General features: G+C 44.0%; 1 protein-coding gene across 6 annotated transcripts in view; it reads right to left on the reverse strand.

Moving 5' to 3' along the window:
- The window catches only part of LOC137382811 (citron Rho-interacting kinase-like), a 231080-nt gene that overhangs the window by 145755 nt on the left and 68635 nt on the right, over positions 1–16690 (reverse strand). For all 6 annotated transcript variants that reach the window (XM_068055259.1, XM_068055260.1, XM_068055261.1 and 3 more), the window contains one exon: positions 11395–11500. In XM_068055259.1, the coding sequence (XP_067911360.1) occupies positions 11395–11500 (106 nt within the window). The remainder of the gene's footprint in view (positions 1–11394; positions 11501–16690) is intronic.

Genomic DNA, 16690 nt, shown 5'->3' on the forward strand with positions numbered 1-16690 from the left:
CTCAAGTGAGGCGAGTAAGCCCATAGTCATACTTAGGGATACAGGGGCCACCCAATCCGTTCTGCTGGGAAAAAGCATGACCGTTCCCCCAGAGAGTGCACTGAATGCTAAAGTGCTAGTAAACGGTATCAGAGGAAACCATATGCCCATACCCTTATACTGGGGGCACCTGGAGCGCGACCTTGTTTCAGGACCAGTAACCATGGGGATCGTCCCTAGTTTACCTGTGGACGGGGTCGACCTGCTCCTGGATAATGATCGGGGCGGGGTGAAGATGGTAGCTTCCCCAGTGGTTTTAGAGAGACTAAAAGAGATCAGGGAGACAAAGCAGTTACAGGAAAAGGTCCCTGGCATTTTTCCTGACTGTGTGGTGACCTGGTCCATGGCCAAACAAGCTCCATTAGAGGAGGCTGAACTGGCACGGCAGACAGATGACCCTACTGTCTGGTTATCTAAACCCTTCTTTGGGAAGTCAGAGGACCGAGAAGATGGGTTAAACAGGTCTTCCTTGGTTGAAGCTCAGCAAGCCAACCAAGGGTTAAAATAGTTAGCACAGACTGCCCAAACTGAAGCTGAAATAGAGGGAATTCCAGAGTGCTACTATTTAAAGGATGAGGTGCTGATGAGGAAGTGGAGACCTCCTCATAGACCTGCAGACGAAGAGTAGACAGTGGCTCACCAGATAGTGGTGCCGCCGAGGTACCGTAGGGAAATACTGAGAATAGGGATATGGGGATAGTGTGGGAAAAAGGCATTGAAGTGGATGATCAGCCATGATCGTACTGAATGGCGGAGCAGGCTCGATGGACTGAATGGCCTACTCCTGCTCGTTTGTTCCTACAAATAGCCCACAAGATTCCAATGGCTGGACATGTCGGCATCAGAAAAACAGAAGCCTGCATCAGACAGCATTTTCACTGGCCGCAACTCCATAAGTATGTGGTGGAATTCTGTAAGACTTGCCACATGTGCCAGGTTGTGGGGAAGCCTCAACCTGCAATAAAACCGGCACCCATACCGGCTTTTGGGGAACCATTCAGCAGAGTGCTGGTAGATTGTATGGGACCCCTGCCGAAAACAGGGGGCTACCAGTATCTTCTCACCATTATGGATGTGGCTACCTGATTTCCAAAGGAATTACCTCCAAGGACTATCTCTGACAAGGTAGTGGTGGAGGGGCTATCCCAATTCTTCACCCGATATGAGTTGCCTGCTGAGATCTAGTCGGATCAAGGCACAAATTTTATGTCCAGTATTTTTCAAAATGTCATGGGTAATCTGAGCATAACTCAGCTAAAGTCCTAGGCCGACAACTCACAGTCAAAAGGGGCTTTGGAGCAGTACCACCAGACTCGAAAGACAATGATCAGGACATACTGCTATGAATACCCCCATGACTGGGACAAAGGGCTGGGATTTCTTCTGTTTGCCACCAGGGACTCACCCAATGAGTCCACTGGCTTTAGTCCCTTTGGATTAGTTTATGGACACAAGGTGAGAGGTCCTCTAAAACTAATCAAGGAGAGGTTTTTGGAACCGAGGGACAAATCTTTCCTCTTAGACTACATCTCCATGTTCCAAGAACGGCTCACAAGAGACTTTAAGAAAAAATTAAACCTGTTGTGGTCAAACAAGGAGAGGGAAAAGAGGGAAGCCCTTCGATCCCTTCTCACTTGACCATAACACAGGACACAGCCATATTGTGCTGCTGGGACTTGTTGACAGAAATCTTTTGTAGCATTTCAGAGACAGACCATATGGCAGTGAACTGAACACAGCTGATGTGATCCCACTGTCAAGAAAACACTATATGCCAAATGAGAAATATTAAGTCATCAGTTGGAAACTTACAGTAGACTTTTAATGGAGAAAATCCTACAGTTAACTTTTAAAAAGAACTGCCAGCCAAGATGATCACCGCAATTTGCATCTGAAGCACCTTTGCACATTCCAAGGCCCAACCGGAGCCAGAAGTCTGAGAAGCCCCAGACCCAGAACAATGGCTTGCTCTAAGTAATTGAATTAGCTAGGATTGCTTCATTAGCACGACAGTCAAGTCAATCCTGACATATTGACTTTGAAAGAGTAAACCCCCTCCGAGTGTAAATACAGGCATAATGGGGCCAGTGGAGCCAATTCTGAACCATGTATCTCATTAGAACGTTCCAGAGAATGCCCTGAGGCAGTCATGTGACCATCAGTCCATCTCTGAAAAAAATGGGAGTTTTTTTTTTTTACACACACAAGAGACTAGCAGTAACTGAGTATGCAGCAGCAGGGAAGGCAGTCTGCCTCCCTTTCTCTCTCTCCAGAAAACATCAAGTTTGAAAACTGTTTTGCAACTGTGGAGCATCCAAGCCTACAGAATACTACAGCCAGAGACCAGGGGAAGAGAGCCATCTACAATTCTGCCTCCACAAAAACTCTGAGCAAAGTGGGCCAGCCACAAAGCGCACTTTGACCAGCCAAAGACTTCAAGAATACAACTCTAGCCAGAAGACCACCGAATCATCCAACCTCAGACTGTGTATTTAACTCTTATTTATTCTAGACTTGAATCCAATCGAGAAACCTACCTTCCACTTTGTAATCTATTTGTGTGCGTGATTCTTGTGTGAATGTGTCGTGTATTTTTTATTATTTTTGATCGGGTTTAGCTTGTTGAGTATAATAAACTTACCTCTTTCTTGTTTAAACTCAAGAAAACCTTTCCGATTTTCTTTCACGATCACATTAAAGGAAAAAGGTAAACCACTCACTGAGGTGGTAAGCACAACCACTGTTTAAAAGGAATAAACCCTGTTGTCTTCAAATAACAGGAAGGGCAAGAGGGGCAACTGTGGCCCCCTCCTCACATTAGCCATAACACCACCATTTAAGTAACAGGACCATGACATTGGGATCAGTTATCTTAATGTTAGTTGGCAGGAAGGCACTAGAGTACTGAGATGCTGATTTCATCTGTCAAAAAGGAACATGATAAGCAAGTCAGAATAGATTAAAGAAAGCACCAGAGAATCTTTGTTTAATAAAGGGCACATCAACTCAATGAAACCTTATATTTCCAGAAAACTTTTCACAAGATCCCCTCAAAAAACCACATAATTAGGTTTAGTAGCATATCAGTTAGAAAAAGAGTTACAAACAAGACAGCAGAGCACACTATAAATTAGGAAAATTATGAAGTTAGAAAATTGATTAGTGAAGCAGAGGTTAAAACCTGGCTCTTCACCAATCCTACTCTTAATAACCAGTAAAATGAGATAAGTGGTACAGAAGCATTACACAGGCCAGGCAAAGGTTACAGAGAGAACATCAATAGCCTGGAGTTTCCAGGAACTTTTCAGTGTAACTATAACATAAGGGCGGCACAGTGGCACAGTGGTTAGCACTGCAGCCTCACAGCTCCAGCGTCCTGGGTTCAATTCTGGGTACTGCCTGTGTGGAGTTTGCAAGTTCTCCGTGTCTGCGTGGGTTTCCTCCGGGTGCTCCGGTTTCCTCCCACATGCCAAAGACTTGCAGGTTGATAGGTAAATTGGCCATTAGCAATTGCCCCTAGTATAGGTAGGTGGTAGGGAAATATAGGGACAGTTGGGGATGTGGTAGGAATATGGAATTAGTGTAGGACTAGTATAAATGGGTGGTTGATGGTCGGCACAGACTCGGTGGGCCGAAGGGCCTGTTTCAGTGCTATATCTCTAAACTAAACTAAACATAACAGCAGAATTGCAGCTTTTTTTCCCATTATGGAAATTCACATGTAACTGATTCATGCTAATTTTATGACAATACATCGCTGTGCACAAATTTCCTTGTGTTCATTTGTGATACACCTGCCGAAACCAATTATTTACATCACACAACAAAACTGCACACTTCCCTCCAATCTGAAAAAACAACTGTTCACCCACCACTCTTTTGTCACTTAGCCAATTTCGTGTCCACGCAGCCACTGCCTCTTTAATCCCATGGCTTCAATCTTGCTCACAAGTCAATTATATGGTACCATTTTGAAAGTCAATATGCACATCAATCGCACTACACCTATCGGTCTTCTCTTTTACTTCATCAAAGGACTTAACTTAGTCAAACATGATTTTCCTTTAAGAAATCCATGCTAGCGTTCATTTACTAACCTGTATTTTTCCAAGCACCAAGTAACTTTGTACCTGATTTTTCTCAAAGATTCCCCACTAATGATGTCAGGCTGACTGGCCTGTCCTTGCCAGGTTAATCCCTCTCCCCATTTTTCAGCAGAGGTTAATCCCTCGCCCCTTTTTTCAACATTTGCAATCTCTAGTCCTCTGGCACCACTCTCATATCTAAGGAAAATTGTGGCCAGAGGCACCACAATTTCCACCCTTACTTCACTCAGCAAACCAGAATGCATTCCAACTAGACCAGGTAGCTTTACTACTGAGTGTTGCCAACCATTTAAGTACAACAACAAACTGTATTTATATAGCACCTTTAACATAGCAAAATGTCCCAAGGCACTTCAGAGGGGCATGACAAAACAAAATATGACACCAAGCCACATAAAGGGATATTAGGGCAGATGAACAAAAGCTGGATCAAAGAGGTAGGTTTTAAGGAGTTTCTTAAAGGGGGAAGGCGAGGTAGTGAGGCAAAGAGGTTTAGGGAGGGAATTCCTGATCTTAAGAGCCCAGGTAGCTGAAGGCACAGCCATTAATGGTGCAGCGATTAAAATCGGGGATGCCCAAAGGGCAGGAATTAGAGAAACAGTTATCTTGGAGGGTAGTGGAGCTGGAGGAGATTTCTTCTTTTGGGCCTCCTTATCTCGAGAGACAATGGATACGCGCCTGGAGGTGGTCAGTGGTTTGTGAAGCAGCGCCTGGAGTGGCTATAAAGGCCAATTCTGGAGTGACAGGCTCTTCCACAGGTGCTGCAGAGAAATTTGTTCGTTGGGGCTGTTGCACAGTTGGCTCTCCCCTTGCGCCTCTGTCTTTTTTCCTGCCAACTACTAAGTCTCTTCGACTCACCACAATTTAGCCCTGTCTTTATGGTTGCCCGCCAGCTCTGGCGAATGCTGGCAACTGACTCCCACGACTTGTGATCAATGTCACACGATTTCATGTCACGTTTGCAGACGTCTTTATAACGGAGACATGGACGGCCGGTGGGTCTGATACCAGTGGCGAGCTCGCTGTACAATGTGTCTTTGGGGATCCTGCCATCTTCCATGCGGCTCACATGGCCAAGCCATCTCAAGCGCCGCTGACTCAGTAGTGTGTATAAGCTGGGGGTGTTGGCCGCTTCAAGGACTTCTGTGTTGGAGATATAGTCCTGCCACCTGATGCCAAGTATTCTCCGAAGGCAGCGAAGATGGAATGAATTGAGACGTCGCTCTTGGCTGGCATACGTTGTCCAGGCCTCGCTGCCGTAGAGCAAGGTACTGAGGACACAGGCCTGATACACTCGGACTTTTGTGTTGCGTGTCAGTGCGCCATTTTCCCACACTCTCTTGGCCAGTCTGGACATAGCAGTGGAAGCCTTACCCATGCGCTTGTTGATTTCTGCATCTAGAGACAGGTTACTGGTGATAGTTGAGCCTAGGTAGGTGAACTCTTGAACCACTTCCAGAGCGTGGTCGCCAATATTGATGGATGGAGCATTTCTGACATCCGCCCCATGATGTTCGTTTTCTTGAGGCTGATGGTTAGGCCAAATTCATTGCAGGCAGACGCAAACCTGTCGATGAGACTCTGCAGGCATTCTTCAGTGTGAGATGTTAAAGCAGCATCGTCAGCAAAGAGGAGTTCTCTGATGAGGACTTTCCGTACTTTGGACTTCGCTCTTAGACGGGCAAGGTTGAACAACCTGCCCCCTGATCTTGTGTGGAGGAAAATTCCTTCTTCAGAGGATTTGAACGCATGTGAAAGCAGCAGGGAGAAGAAAATCCCAAAAAGTGTGGGTGCGAGAACACAGCCCTGTTTCACACCACTCAGGATAGGAAAGGGCTCTGATGAGGAGCCACCATGTTGAATTGTGCCTTTCATATTGTCATGGAATGAGGTGATGATACTTAGTAGCTTACAGAGATTACAGAGACGAAGAAGAGGTGAGGTCATGAAGCGATTTGAAAACAAGGATGAGAATTTTAAAATTGAGGCATTGTTTAACGAGGAGCCAGCGTAGGTCACCGAGCACAGGGATGATGGGTGAAAGGCATTTGGTTTGAGTTAGGACATGGGCAGAATTTCAGATGACCTCAAGTTTACAGACAGTAGAATGTGGGAGGCCGGCCAGGATTGCATTAGAGTAGTCAAGTCTAGAGGTAACAAAGGCATGGATCAGGGTTTCAGCAGCAGATGAGTTGAGGCGAGGCACAGATGGGTGATGTTACAGAGGCAGAAACAGACAGTCTTAGTGATAGTGTGGTTATGTGGTTGAAAGCTGATCTCGGTGTCAAATATGACACCAAGATTGCGAACAATCTGGTTCGGTCTCAGACAGTTGCCAGGGAGAGGGCGAAGGAGCGGAATTTGTGATGGGGACAGAAGACAATGGCTTCAGTCTTCCCAATATTTAGTTGGAGGAAACTTCTGCTCATCCAGTACTGGGTGTCGGATAAGCAATCTAACAACTTAAAGATAGTGGAGGAGTTGAGAGAGGTGGTGGTGAGGTAGAGCTAGCTGTTGTCAGCACATATGTGAAAACTGACTTGTTTTTGGATGATGTCGGCGAGCATCAGCATGCAGATGAGAAATAGGAGTGGGCCAACGATAGATCCTTGAGGGAGATCAGAGGTAACTGTGTGGGAATGGGAAAAGAAGCCACTGATGGTGATTCCCTGGCTATGATTAGATAGATAAGAATGGAACCAGGTGAGTGCGATCACACCCAGCTGGACAACAGTAGGGAGGCAAAAACAAGAAATGCTGGAATCACTCAGCAGGTCTGGCAGCATCTGTGGAAAGAGAAGCAGAGTTAACGTTTCGGGTCAGTGACCCTTCTTCGGAACTGACCCGAAACGTTAACTCTGCTTCTCTTTCCACAGATGCTGCAGACCTGCTGAGTGGTTCCAGCATTTCTTGTTTTTATTTCAGATTTCCAGCATCTGCAGTATTTTGCTTTTATTTTTGCCTTACTAGTAAGTCTCCTTGCATTAAAATAGATACAATCCAGCCTTGCATTATTTGCTTGAGCCTTAACAGGTCTACATTTATTCTGTCCTTCAATCTGACTTAGCTTCACATTTATATTTGATTGTACATCACCCCCTACTGTGCTTCCACTCTGTATCCCATTCCCCTGCCAAATTAGTTTAAACCCCCCCAACAGCACTAGCAAACCTCCCAGCAAGGATGCTGGTCCCGTTCCAGTTGAGGTGCAATCCATCCATCTTATACAGATCCCAACTTCGCCAGAAACAGGCCCAGTAATCCAGGAAACTAAAGCCCTCCTTCCTGCACCATCTCCTCAGAAATGCAGTCATCTGCTCTAACCTCCTATTCATATACTCACTAGCCCGTGGCACCGGAAGAAACCCAGAAACCCTTGAGGTCCTACTTTTTAATCTGCTACCTAGCTCCCTAAATTTTTTTTGCAGGACCTCATCCCTCTTTCTGCCTATGTCATTGGTCCCACCTAGAAAGACAAGGCTAGCAAGTACATGGGAACACAACCACCTGCAAGTTCCCCTCCAACTCACACACCATCCTGACTTGAACTACATTGCTGTTCCGTCACTGTCCCTGCGTCAAAATCCTGGGACTCCTGTCCTAACAGCACTGTGGGTGCCCCTACCCCACATGGAGTGCAGTGGTTCAAGAAGGCAGCTGACCAGCTCTCAAAAGCAATCAGAGAAGGACAATAAATGCTGGCTTAGCCAGCGACGCCCACATCTCAGGAATCAATAAAAAAAATATTCTAGTGGGGTTCAGCTTGCCTCATATTAAACTGGCTTGCTTGAAAGAAAATAAGCACCCACTGTCTTCTGCTGCTGCTGAATGCCCTCTGTTCTCGCTGGCAGTCACATACTGTTTTACCATTCGAGTGTCCCTTACTTTTCTTTGGAGCAAGTCACCGGGTGGTGACCATTCCCAGGGAGGGGCAATTGGCCTATTACAATAATAGACCCACCAGCCGTGTTAGAAGTCACTTCGGATGAGGCGCCCTTACCAAAATGTCCAGCGGTTTCCTCTACTCTTGTTACTTTTAGGAGAATCCAAGTCCTAAAGTAAGACATTTTGTTAATCAATAAAGCCAAACACAGCAGTTGCTATAAATGTGAAACAGACAGCACCTGTTTAATACAAGACAAATCGGACTTGCGCTTGTAGAAAAAGTGTCTTGTTTATCGTTTCCATTGCCGCTGCCTGACCTGAATGTTGCCAACATCTGTTAATGAAGGGTCACTGACCCGAAACGTTAACTCTGCTTCTCTTTCCACAGATGCTGCCAGACCTGCTGAGTGATTCCAGCATTTCTTGTTTTTGTTTCAGATTTCCAGCATCCGCAGTATTTTGCTTTTATAACAGTAGGGAGGCATTGGAGGAGATGTGATAAAGCTGCAGACTGGTCGAAAAGGACAAAATGGGATAGTTTGCTTTCGTCAGTCACATAGGATGTCATTAGTGGCTTTGATAAGAGCCGTTTCAGTACTGTGGCAGGGGTGGAAACCTGATTGGAGGGATTCAAACATGAAGTTCTGGGAAAGATGGGCACAAATTTGGGAGGCATAACATATTTAAGGACTTGAGAGGAAAGAGAGGTTGGAGATCGGGCGATAGTTTGCAATGACAGAGCAGTCAAGGGTTTTTTTTTTGAGGTGAGGGGTGAAGACGGTTGATTTGAAGAAGAGAGGACAGAACCTGAGGAATAGAACCACTGACAATGTTAACTAACATACTAACATGGCAGCCAGGAAAGGAAGTTGGGTGGTCAGAAGTTTAATGGGAATTGGGTCAAGAGAGCAGAAGATGGATATCATGGATAAGATGAGCTAGAATGGAGTATGAGGGAGAAATAGGAAAGAAACTAGTGGAAACAAGTTCAGTGCGAGGGCAGGAAGGAGCCTGAGAGGATGTTTGATCCAGTGGGCTAGGGTAGGGTGGGAAGAGGCAGTAGATCAGATAGCCTCAATCTTGGTGACAAAGAAATCCACGAGTTCCTCACACTTGTCGGACAGGGAAGAGGGGTTTAAGAAGACGGCTTGCAGTAACGAAAAGAAACCGAGGGTTATCTTTGCATTCTAGGTTGATCCTGGAATAGTGAGCAGTTTTTGCAGATGACAGCAGGACCCATTAGTGTCTTATGTGGTCCAGCCAGATCTGGCAGCGAATGGCTAAACCAGTTGTCCGCCTCATCCGTTCAAGTCTGCATCCGTTGGACTTAAGGGAGCAGTGATGAAGGCCGTACCAGAGGAAAGACCAGTGTGAGAGAGAGTAAGTACCAACTCTATCTATTTTTATCCTATTGAATTTTCCTACTACCTCCTCCTTCAAAATTACAATGAACATTCAACCTGAATACACAACTTGCACGATCCCATAGAATCGTATTAATGCACAGATCATTCCTAAAGAACTATGGTCATTAATTTTAATTCTACCACTTATGCTCGATAAATAACTAAAGGACAATTGCGGAGTTCTTAGACTTACTTTTTTCTTATTATGTGATTTGTTGAAATAGAGATTGAAACATTGGGGGAGGTGAGATTTTACAATTACCAATCAAAATAAATAAATACAACTGGTCCAGTTCAGCAATGCCTTTAGAAAAGTGGAACAATTGTGATCCAATTGTAGCTACTATTCAAAGTTAGTTTCCTAAAAATTCACATTTGACCTTCCTCAATTTATTGAACTTATCAAGAAGTCACATAGTGAAGGTCAAAGTTTAACTCATTAGCAAGTTTGATTATTTAAAGAAATATACAAAAAGTAAAATGTTAACATACAGGTTGTTTTTTAAATTCATTCATGGGATGTGAACATCGCTGCAAAGGCCAGCATTTATTGCCTATCCCTAATTACCCTTGAGAAGGTGGTAATGATCCACCTTCTTGAACTGCTGCAGTCCATCTGGTGTAGGTACACCCACAGTGCTGTAGGGAGGGAACCCCAGGATTTTGACCCAACAACAGTGAAGGAATGGCAATATAGTTCCAAGTCAGGATGGTGTATGACTTGGAGGGGATCTAGTAGGTTGTGGTGTTCCCATGCATTTGCTGCCGTTGTCCTTCTAGGTGGTAGAGGTTGTGGGTTTGGCAGGCGCTATCGAACGAAGTTTGGTGAGTTGCTGCAGTGCATCTTGTAGATGGTACACACTGCTGCCACTGGAGGGAGTGAATGTTTAAGGCGCTGAATGGGGTGCCGATCAAGCAGGCTGCTTTGTCCTGGATGGTGTCAAGCTTGTTGAGTGTTGTTGAAGCTGCACTCATCCAAGCAAGTGGAGAGTATTCCATCACACTCCTAACTTGTGCCTTGTAGCTGGTGGACAGGCTTTGAGGAGTCAGGAGATGAGTTACTCACCACAGAATTCTCAGCCTCTGACTGCTCTTCTAGCCACAGTATTTATATGGCTGGTCCAGTTCAGTTTCTGGTCAATGGTAACCCCCCCCACCTCACCGGCTGTTGATGGTGGGGAATTCAGCGATAGTAATGCCATTGAATGTCATGAGGAGATGGTTAGATTCTCTCTTGTTGGGGATGGTCATTGCCTGGCACTTGCATGGCGCGAATGTTACTTGCCACTTATCAGCCCAAGCCTGAATGTTGTCCAGGTTTTGCTTCGTGCAGATATGAACTGCTTCTAATTACAATCAATTTTAATGGACATGACTAAAACAAGCATAAATTTAAGTATCTCTCCAGCCATTTAAAATATAGAAATTAGAATGCAAGATAATACCACCTCTTTACACCGGTTTTTACATTCTGGTATAGTCAAATGAGCTCTTCGGGAAACTTCTTTTTTCTCTTTGTTTATGGGATGTGGGCATCGCTGGCTAGGCCAGCATTTATTGCCCATCCCTAATTGCCCTTGAGAAGGTGGTGGTGGGCATAGGACAGTATTGGCAAGATCAGCATAGAAAGGGACATAAATCTTGGTGTATTTTCTGTGCAAGTGCAATCCACGAAATCACAGGGCATAATTTAATAGGTCACTCCGCTTTTACAAAACAATACAAACAGCTACAAAATCCTGGTAGCTAACTGTGAAATAACACTCAAAGATCCAAATGGAAACTTGGTGTCCACTAGTAAAAAATATGACAATTGGGGCTGCAAAGGAGGAAGGTAAAAATAGTGACATTCATCTGAAAAATTGATAACAGTTAGGGAGAATCTGGAGCCTTCCCTGCCATATGTTGACAAACAAGTCAAATAACGAAAAACCCTGTGTAATTTGTCCCACGTGTACCTTATGGCATGTATCCTGTGTCTCCTGTAGTTCTTTGTTCTTTAACAGCAGCTTTTTTTCCAGCGAGTTGGTCTTGGCTGGCGAGTCCATCAATGAAGTTACCGATCTGGAAACAAGAATGGGATTATTTTGGGAGTTTCAATTGCAGCACATCATTGATTTTAAACACACTAATGGGAACCAAACATGGCCAGAATTTGTTAATTTTGTGGTGCGTAGCTCACTTAAGACTGAAGTTGGAGAGAGAAGCAAGAATGCAGCTTTACTTACACAGAGGTATTCATCTTCCAAAAAGTCTGGACACCAGGTCATTGATTATTTTCTGCAGTATATGAAATTCAGATGATTTGGCAAAAAATAAATCTGGACCAAAACACAAGCACAACCATGTTCTCAAGCCAGATGACAGAAGGTTGATCCACAACCAGAACCCAGAATTTACTTACATTGCTGCTACTAGAATCATTTAAGCCCATCAGACTCAACATGCTACAGTTGGTATTTTGTACGACCCAATGTGCTTTAACAACAACACTGTACTCTGCTACCTCTACAAATACTGAAGCTGCATTGGGAAGAATATCAAGTACTTGACATCAACTTTGGGAGACAAAGCAAAGATCTGGTTTCTATCTTACTATAAACCCTGCATTGTTAGCGACATTACATCTGGGAAATAAAACCCTGTAAAGCTTGGGGTCAGGTTTTTGAATAGCACATGAATGGAACCCAGTTCAGTGGCCAGCAACAGTTCTGTATATTCAAAGTTTATCATACTGAAGTTGTCAAATAATTGACAATTTGTTCTCAGCCAGGCAATGGTCATGTCCACACCTACTCAATAGATCTTGATACAAGGCCAAGGGACAGTGGAATAGTATGAATTTATGACAGATACCGAGGGTTCAATGCTGCAGAAAACCTAGAGGAGTATAAAAAGTATAGGGGTGAAATTAAAAAGGAAATTAGAAAGCAAAGAGAGAGCATGAAAAAATATTGCCAAGTAAAATCAATTAAACCCAAAGATGTTTTATAAATACTTAAAAGAGAAATAGGATAACTAAAAGAAAGAATAGAGCCTATTATGGACCTTAAGGGTAACTTGTGTATTGAGGCACAGGATGTAGGTATAGTTCTTAATAAATACTTTGCGTCTGTTTTCACCAAAGAGAAGGATGATACAGGCATTGCGATCGGCGGGGAGGGTATGTGTGCAATATGAGATGAAGTTAACATAGTGAGAGAGGAAGTATTAAGGGGTTTAACATCTTTGAAAGTGGATAAATCCTCACACCCGAATGAAATGTATCCCAGGCTATTAAGGGAAATAAGAGAAGAAATAGCGGAGGCTCTGACCATCATTTTCCTATCATCTCTGGCGACAGGTATGGTGCCAGAGGACTGGAGGATAGTTAATGTTGTACCATTGTTTGAAAAGGGAGAAGGGGATAGAACAAGTAATTACAGGCCAGTTATCCTAATCTCGGTGGTGCGAAAGTCATGGGAAAAAATTCTGAGGGACAAGATAAATCTTCATTTACGAAGACACGGATTAATCAAAGACAATCGGCACAGATTTGTTAAGGGAAGATCGTGTCTGACTAATATTGAATTTTTTGAGGAGATAACAAGGAGGATCGATGAGGGTAGTGCATTTGACATAGTCTATTTGGATTTTCGCACAGCTTTTGATAAGGTCCTATATGGCAGACTGATCATGAAAGGAAAAGCCCATGGGATCCAAGGCAAAATGGCAAGTTGGATCCAAAGTTGGCTCAGAGGTAGGAAGCAAAGGGTAACGGTGCTGGATGTTTTTGACACTGGAAGGCTGTTTCCAGTGGGGTCTGCAGGGTTCAGTATGCTTTTGCAGTATATATCAATGATTTGGACTAGAATGCAGAGGGTGTATGATTAACAAGTTTATAGATGATACAAAAATTGGCCATGTGGCTGATAACTGTGACAGAAACCACACCTACCAGATGGAAAAATATTAATTTAGTCATATGGAACATTATCAGTGGTAGGGAAACTACTGGAAAAGTTCAGAGGGACAGGATGAATATCTACTTGGAGAGGCAGGGATTAATCAAGGATAGTCAGCATGGCTTTGTCAGGGGGAGATCGTGTCTAACAAATTTGATTGAATTTTTCGAGGAGGTGACTAGATGTGTTGATGAGGGTAAAGCAGTTGATGTAGTCTACATGGACATCAGTAAGGCTTTTGAGAAGGTCCCGCATGGGAGATTGGTTAAGAAGGTTAAGAACCCATGGGATCCAGGGTAATTTGACAAATTGGATCCAAAATTGGCTTAGTAGAAGGAGGCAGAGGGTAATGGTCGAGGGTTGTTTTTGCGAATGGAAGCCTGTGACCAGTGAGGTACCGCAGGGATCAGTGCTCAGACCCTTACTGTTTGTCTTGTCCATTAATGATTTAGACGTGAATATAGGAGGTATGATCAGTAAGTTCGCAGATGACACGAAAATTGGTGGTGTCATAGTGAGGAGGAAAGCCTTAGATTACAGGATGATATAGTTGGGCTGGTAAGATGGGCGGAGCAGCGGCAGATGGAATTTAATCCTGAGGATTGTGAGGTGATGCACTTTGGGAGGACTAACAAGGCAAGGGAATAAACAGCGGATGGTAGGACACTAGGAGGTACAGAGGACCAGAGGGACCTTGCGGTGCTTGTCCATAGATCACTGAAGACAGCAGCACAGTAGATAAGGTGGTTAGGAAGGCATACAGGATACTTATATTCTATGCCTCGGCTAATAAAGACAAGAGCTGGGAGGTTATGTTAGTGCTGTATAAAATGCTGGTTAGGCCACAGCTGGAGTACTGTGTAAAGTTCTGGTCACCACACTATAGGAAGGATGTTATTGCACTGGAGAGGGTGCACAGGAGATTCACCAGGATGTTGCCTGGGCCGGAGCATTTCAGCTACGAAGAGAGACTAGATAGGCTGGGGTTGTTTTCCTTGGAGCGGAGAAGGCTGAGGGGGGACCTGATTGAGGTATACAAAATTATATGGGGTATTGATCGGATAGATAGGAAGAAACGTTTTCCCTTAGCGGAAGGGTCAATAACCAGGGGACATAGATTTATGGTATGGGGCAGGAGGTTTAGAGGGGAGTTGAGGAAAGATTATTTCACCCAGAGGGTGGTTGGAATCTGGAACACACTGTTTGAAGGGGTGGTAGAGGCAGGAACTCTCACAACATTTAAGAAGTATTTAGAGGAGTACTTGAAATGCCATAGCATACAAGGCTACGGGCCAAGTGCGGGAAAATGGGATTAGATTGGACGGGTGCTTGATGGGCACCGCAGGCGCATTGGGCTGAAGGGCCTGTTTCTGTGCTGTAAAACTCTATGACTCTATAACTATGACTCTATTTGAACGCTTACTGGACATTGAACATAACTGGTTTTAAAACGACCACAGAACAGTGGCTGAAAATATGGATACAGATTTGCATTCTAAAAGACAGTTGCATGGAGAGACAATGGGAGTACTCCCAGATTCAATTAGCCAGATGGGTGTTGTCAATAGTGATGATCAAAAGACATTGAGAATCATGGACTGTGTAAGAGCCAGCATTCCACCCCCCTACTGAGACTGTCTGGTAAGCTTGAAGGAATCCACAAACCTTGCAAGAGAGGCTGTTTTAAACAGGGAGCTAGTCACATGACCAACCTGCTGGACAACCTGGAGTTAATTGAATTGTGCTCACAGAATAGTTTTTGGAAGAGACTGCAATTGAACTTCAAGAACAGAGCACTCCCTCTCTCTCACGTAAAGTTCCCGGGACCCATGGAAGTAACTTAAGCCTCAAGACAGAAGACCAGCAAAACAAGTTTGAAAGTGTGCACTGGGACCCAACAAGAACTGCAAGACTTAACTTCAAATCAAAGACTTTACATCCAACCCAAAACCAGTAACTAAACTCCATCTATTACTTCAAACCTTTCTCCTTTAATTCTTTCTCCTCCTCTGTCTCTATTTGCGTGTGTGTTTATCACGTATGCATGCTAGCATGGTCGCGTCGTGTATTTTTTTAGTGGTTTTAACTGAATTAGAGTTTTAAGGTTAATAAACTTACACCTTTCTTGTTTAAATCTGAGAAAACCTGAGTGGTTGATTTCTTTGCAATTACAATAAGAGAGCAGTGAGCAAGGACTCGCTGAGAGGAAGCTAAAAGCACTGTGTTTTAGAAGTTAAACCCTGTTACAGCAAAACCAGGAAAAGGCTGAGAGGGGAGCCCTAGACCCCTTCCTCACCTGGTCATAACAGAAAGAAGAAGAAAGCTGTAGACTGCAGAAAGATATCAATGAACCAGTTAGGTGAGCAGAACAGTGACAAATAGAGTTCAATCCAGAGAAATGTGAGGGAATGCATTTGGGCAAGGCTAACAAGGCAAGGGAATACACAATAAATGATATCACACAGAGAAGTGTAGAGCAACAGAGAAACTTTGGAGTTCATATCCACAGATCTTTTAAGGTGGCTGGACAGGTAGGCAAGGTGGTCAGAAGGCATATAGGATACTTGCTTTTATTAGCCAAGGCATAGAATATTAGAGCTGGGAGGTTATGCTGGAACTATATAAAGCACTAATTAGGCCACTGCTGGAGTACTGCATGCAGTCCTGTTCATCACACAATAGGAAAGGTGTGACTGCACTAGAGGGTACTAACTGAAGTGTATAAAATTATGAGTAGTCTAGAGAGAGTGGATATGTAGGCCCTATTTCCCTTGTTTGAGGGGCCCAGAACCAGGGGATTTAGGGTTAAGAGGTAGAAGGTTTGGAGGGATTCAAGGAGAAATGTTTTCACTCAGAGGGTGGTGGAGATCTGGAACTCACTGCCTGAAAGGGTGGTACAGGCAGAAACCCTCAACTTTTGAAAAGTATTTTGATATCCACTTAAAATGCCGTAACTTACAAGGCCACGGACCAAGAGCCAGAAAGTGGAAATAGGCTGGATGGCTCTTGGTCAGCTGGCACAGACATGATAGACCAAATGGCCTCCTTCCATGCTGTAAATTTCTACGATTCCATGACATGATATATATGATGAGAAGATTTTGGCAACCCTTTAGTGCCTGTTTTTACAAGCTCTTAGATCACTTCAGAGAAAAAGAATCAACCATGCACTGTAGCATTGGAATGACATAGGTCAGACAAGGATTAATGAACCAGTTGGGTTTTTGTTGACAATTTGGCAACTTTTGTGGTCATTTTTTTCTAGTTCTAGTCCACAAATTACCTGGTTTATTGAATCCCATTTCACCAT

This window comes from Heterodontus francisci, chromosome 23, assembly GCF_036365525.1.
Source record: "Heterodontus francisci isolate sHetFra1 chromosome 23, sHetFra1.hap1, whole genome shotgun sequence".
NCBI lineage: Eukaryota > Metazoa > Chordata > Chondrichthyes > Heterodontiformes > Heterodontidae > Heterodontus > Heterodontus francisci.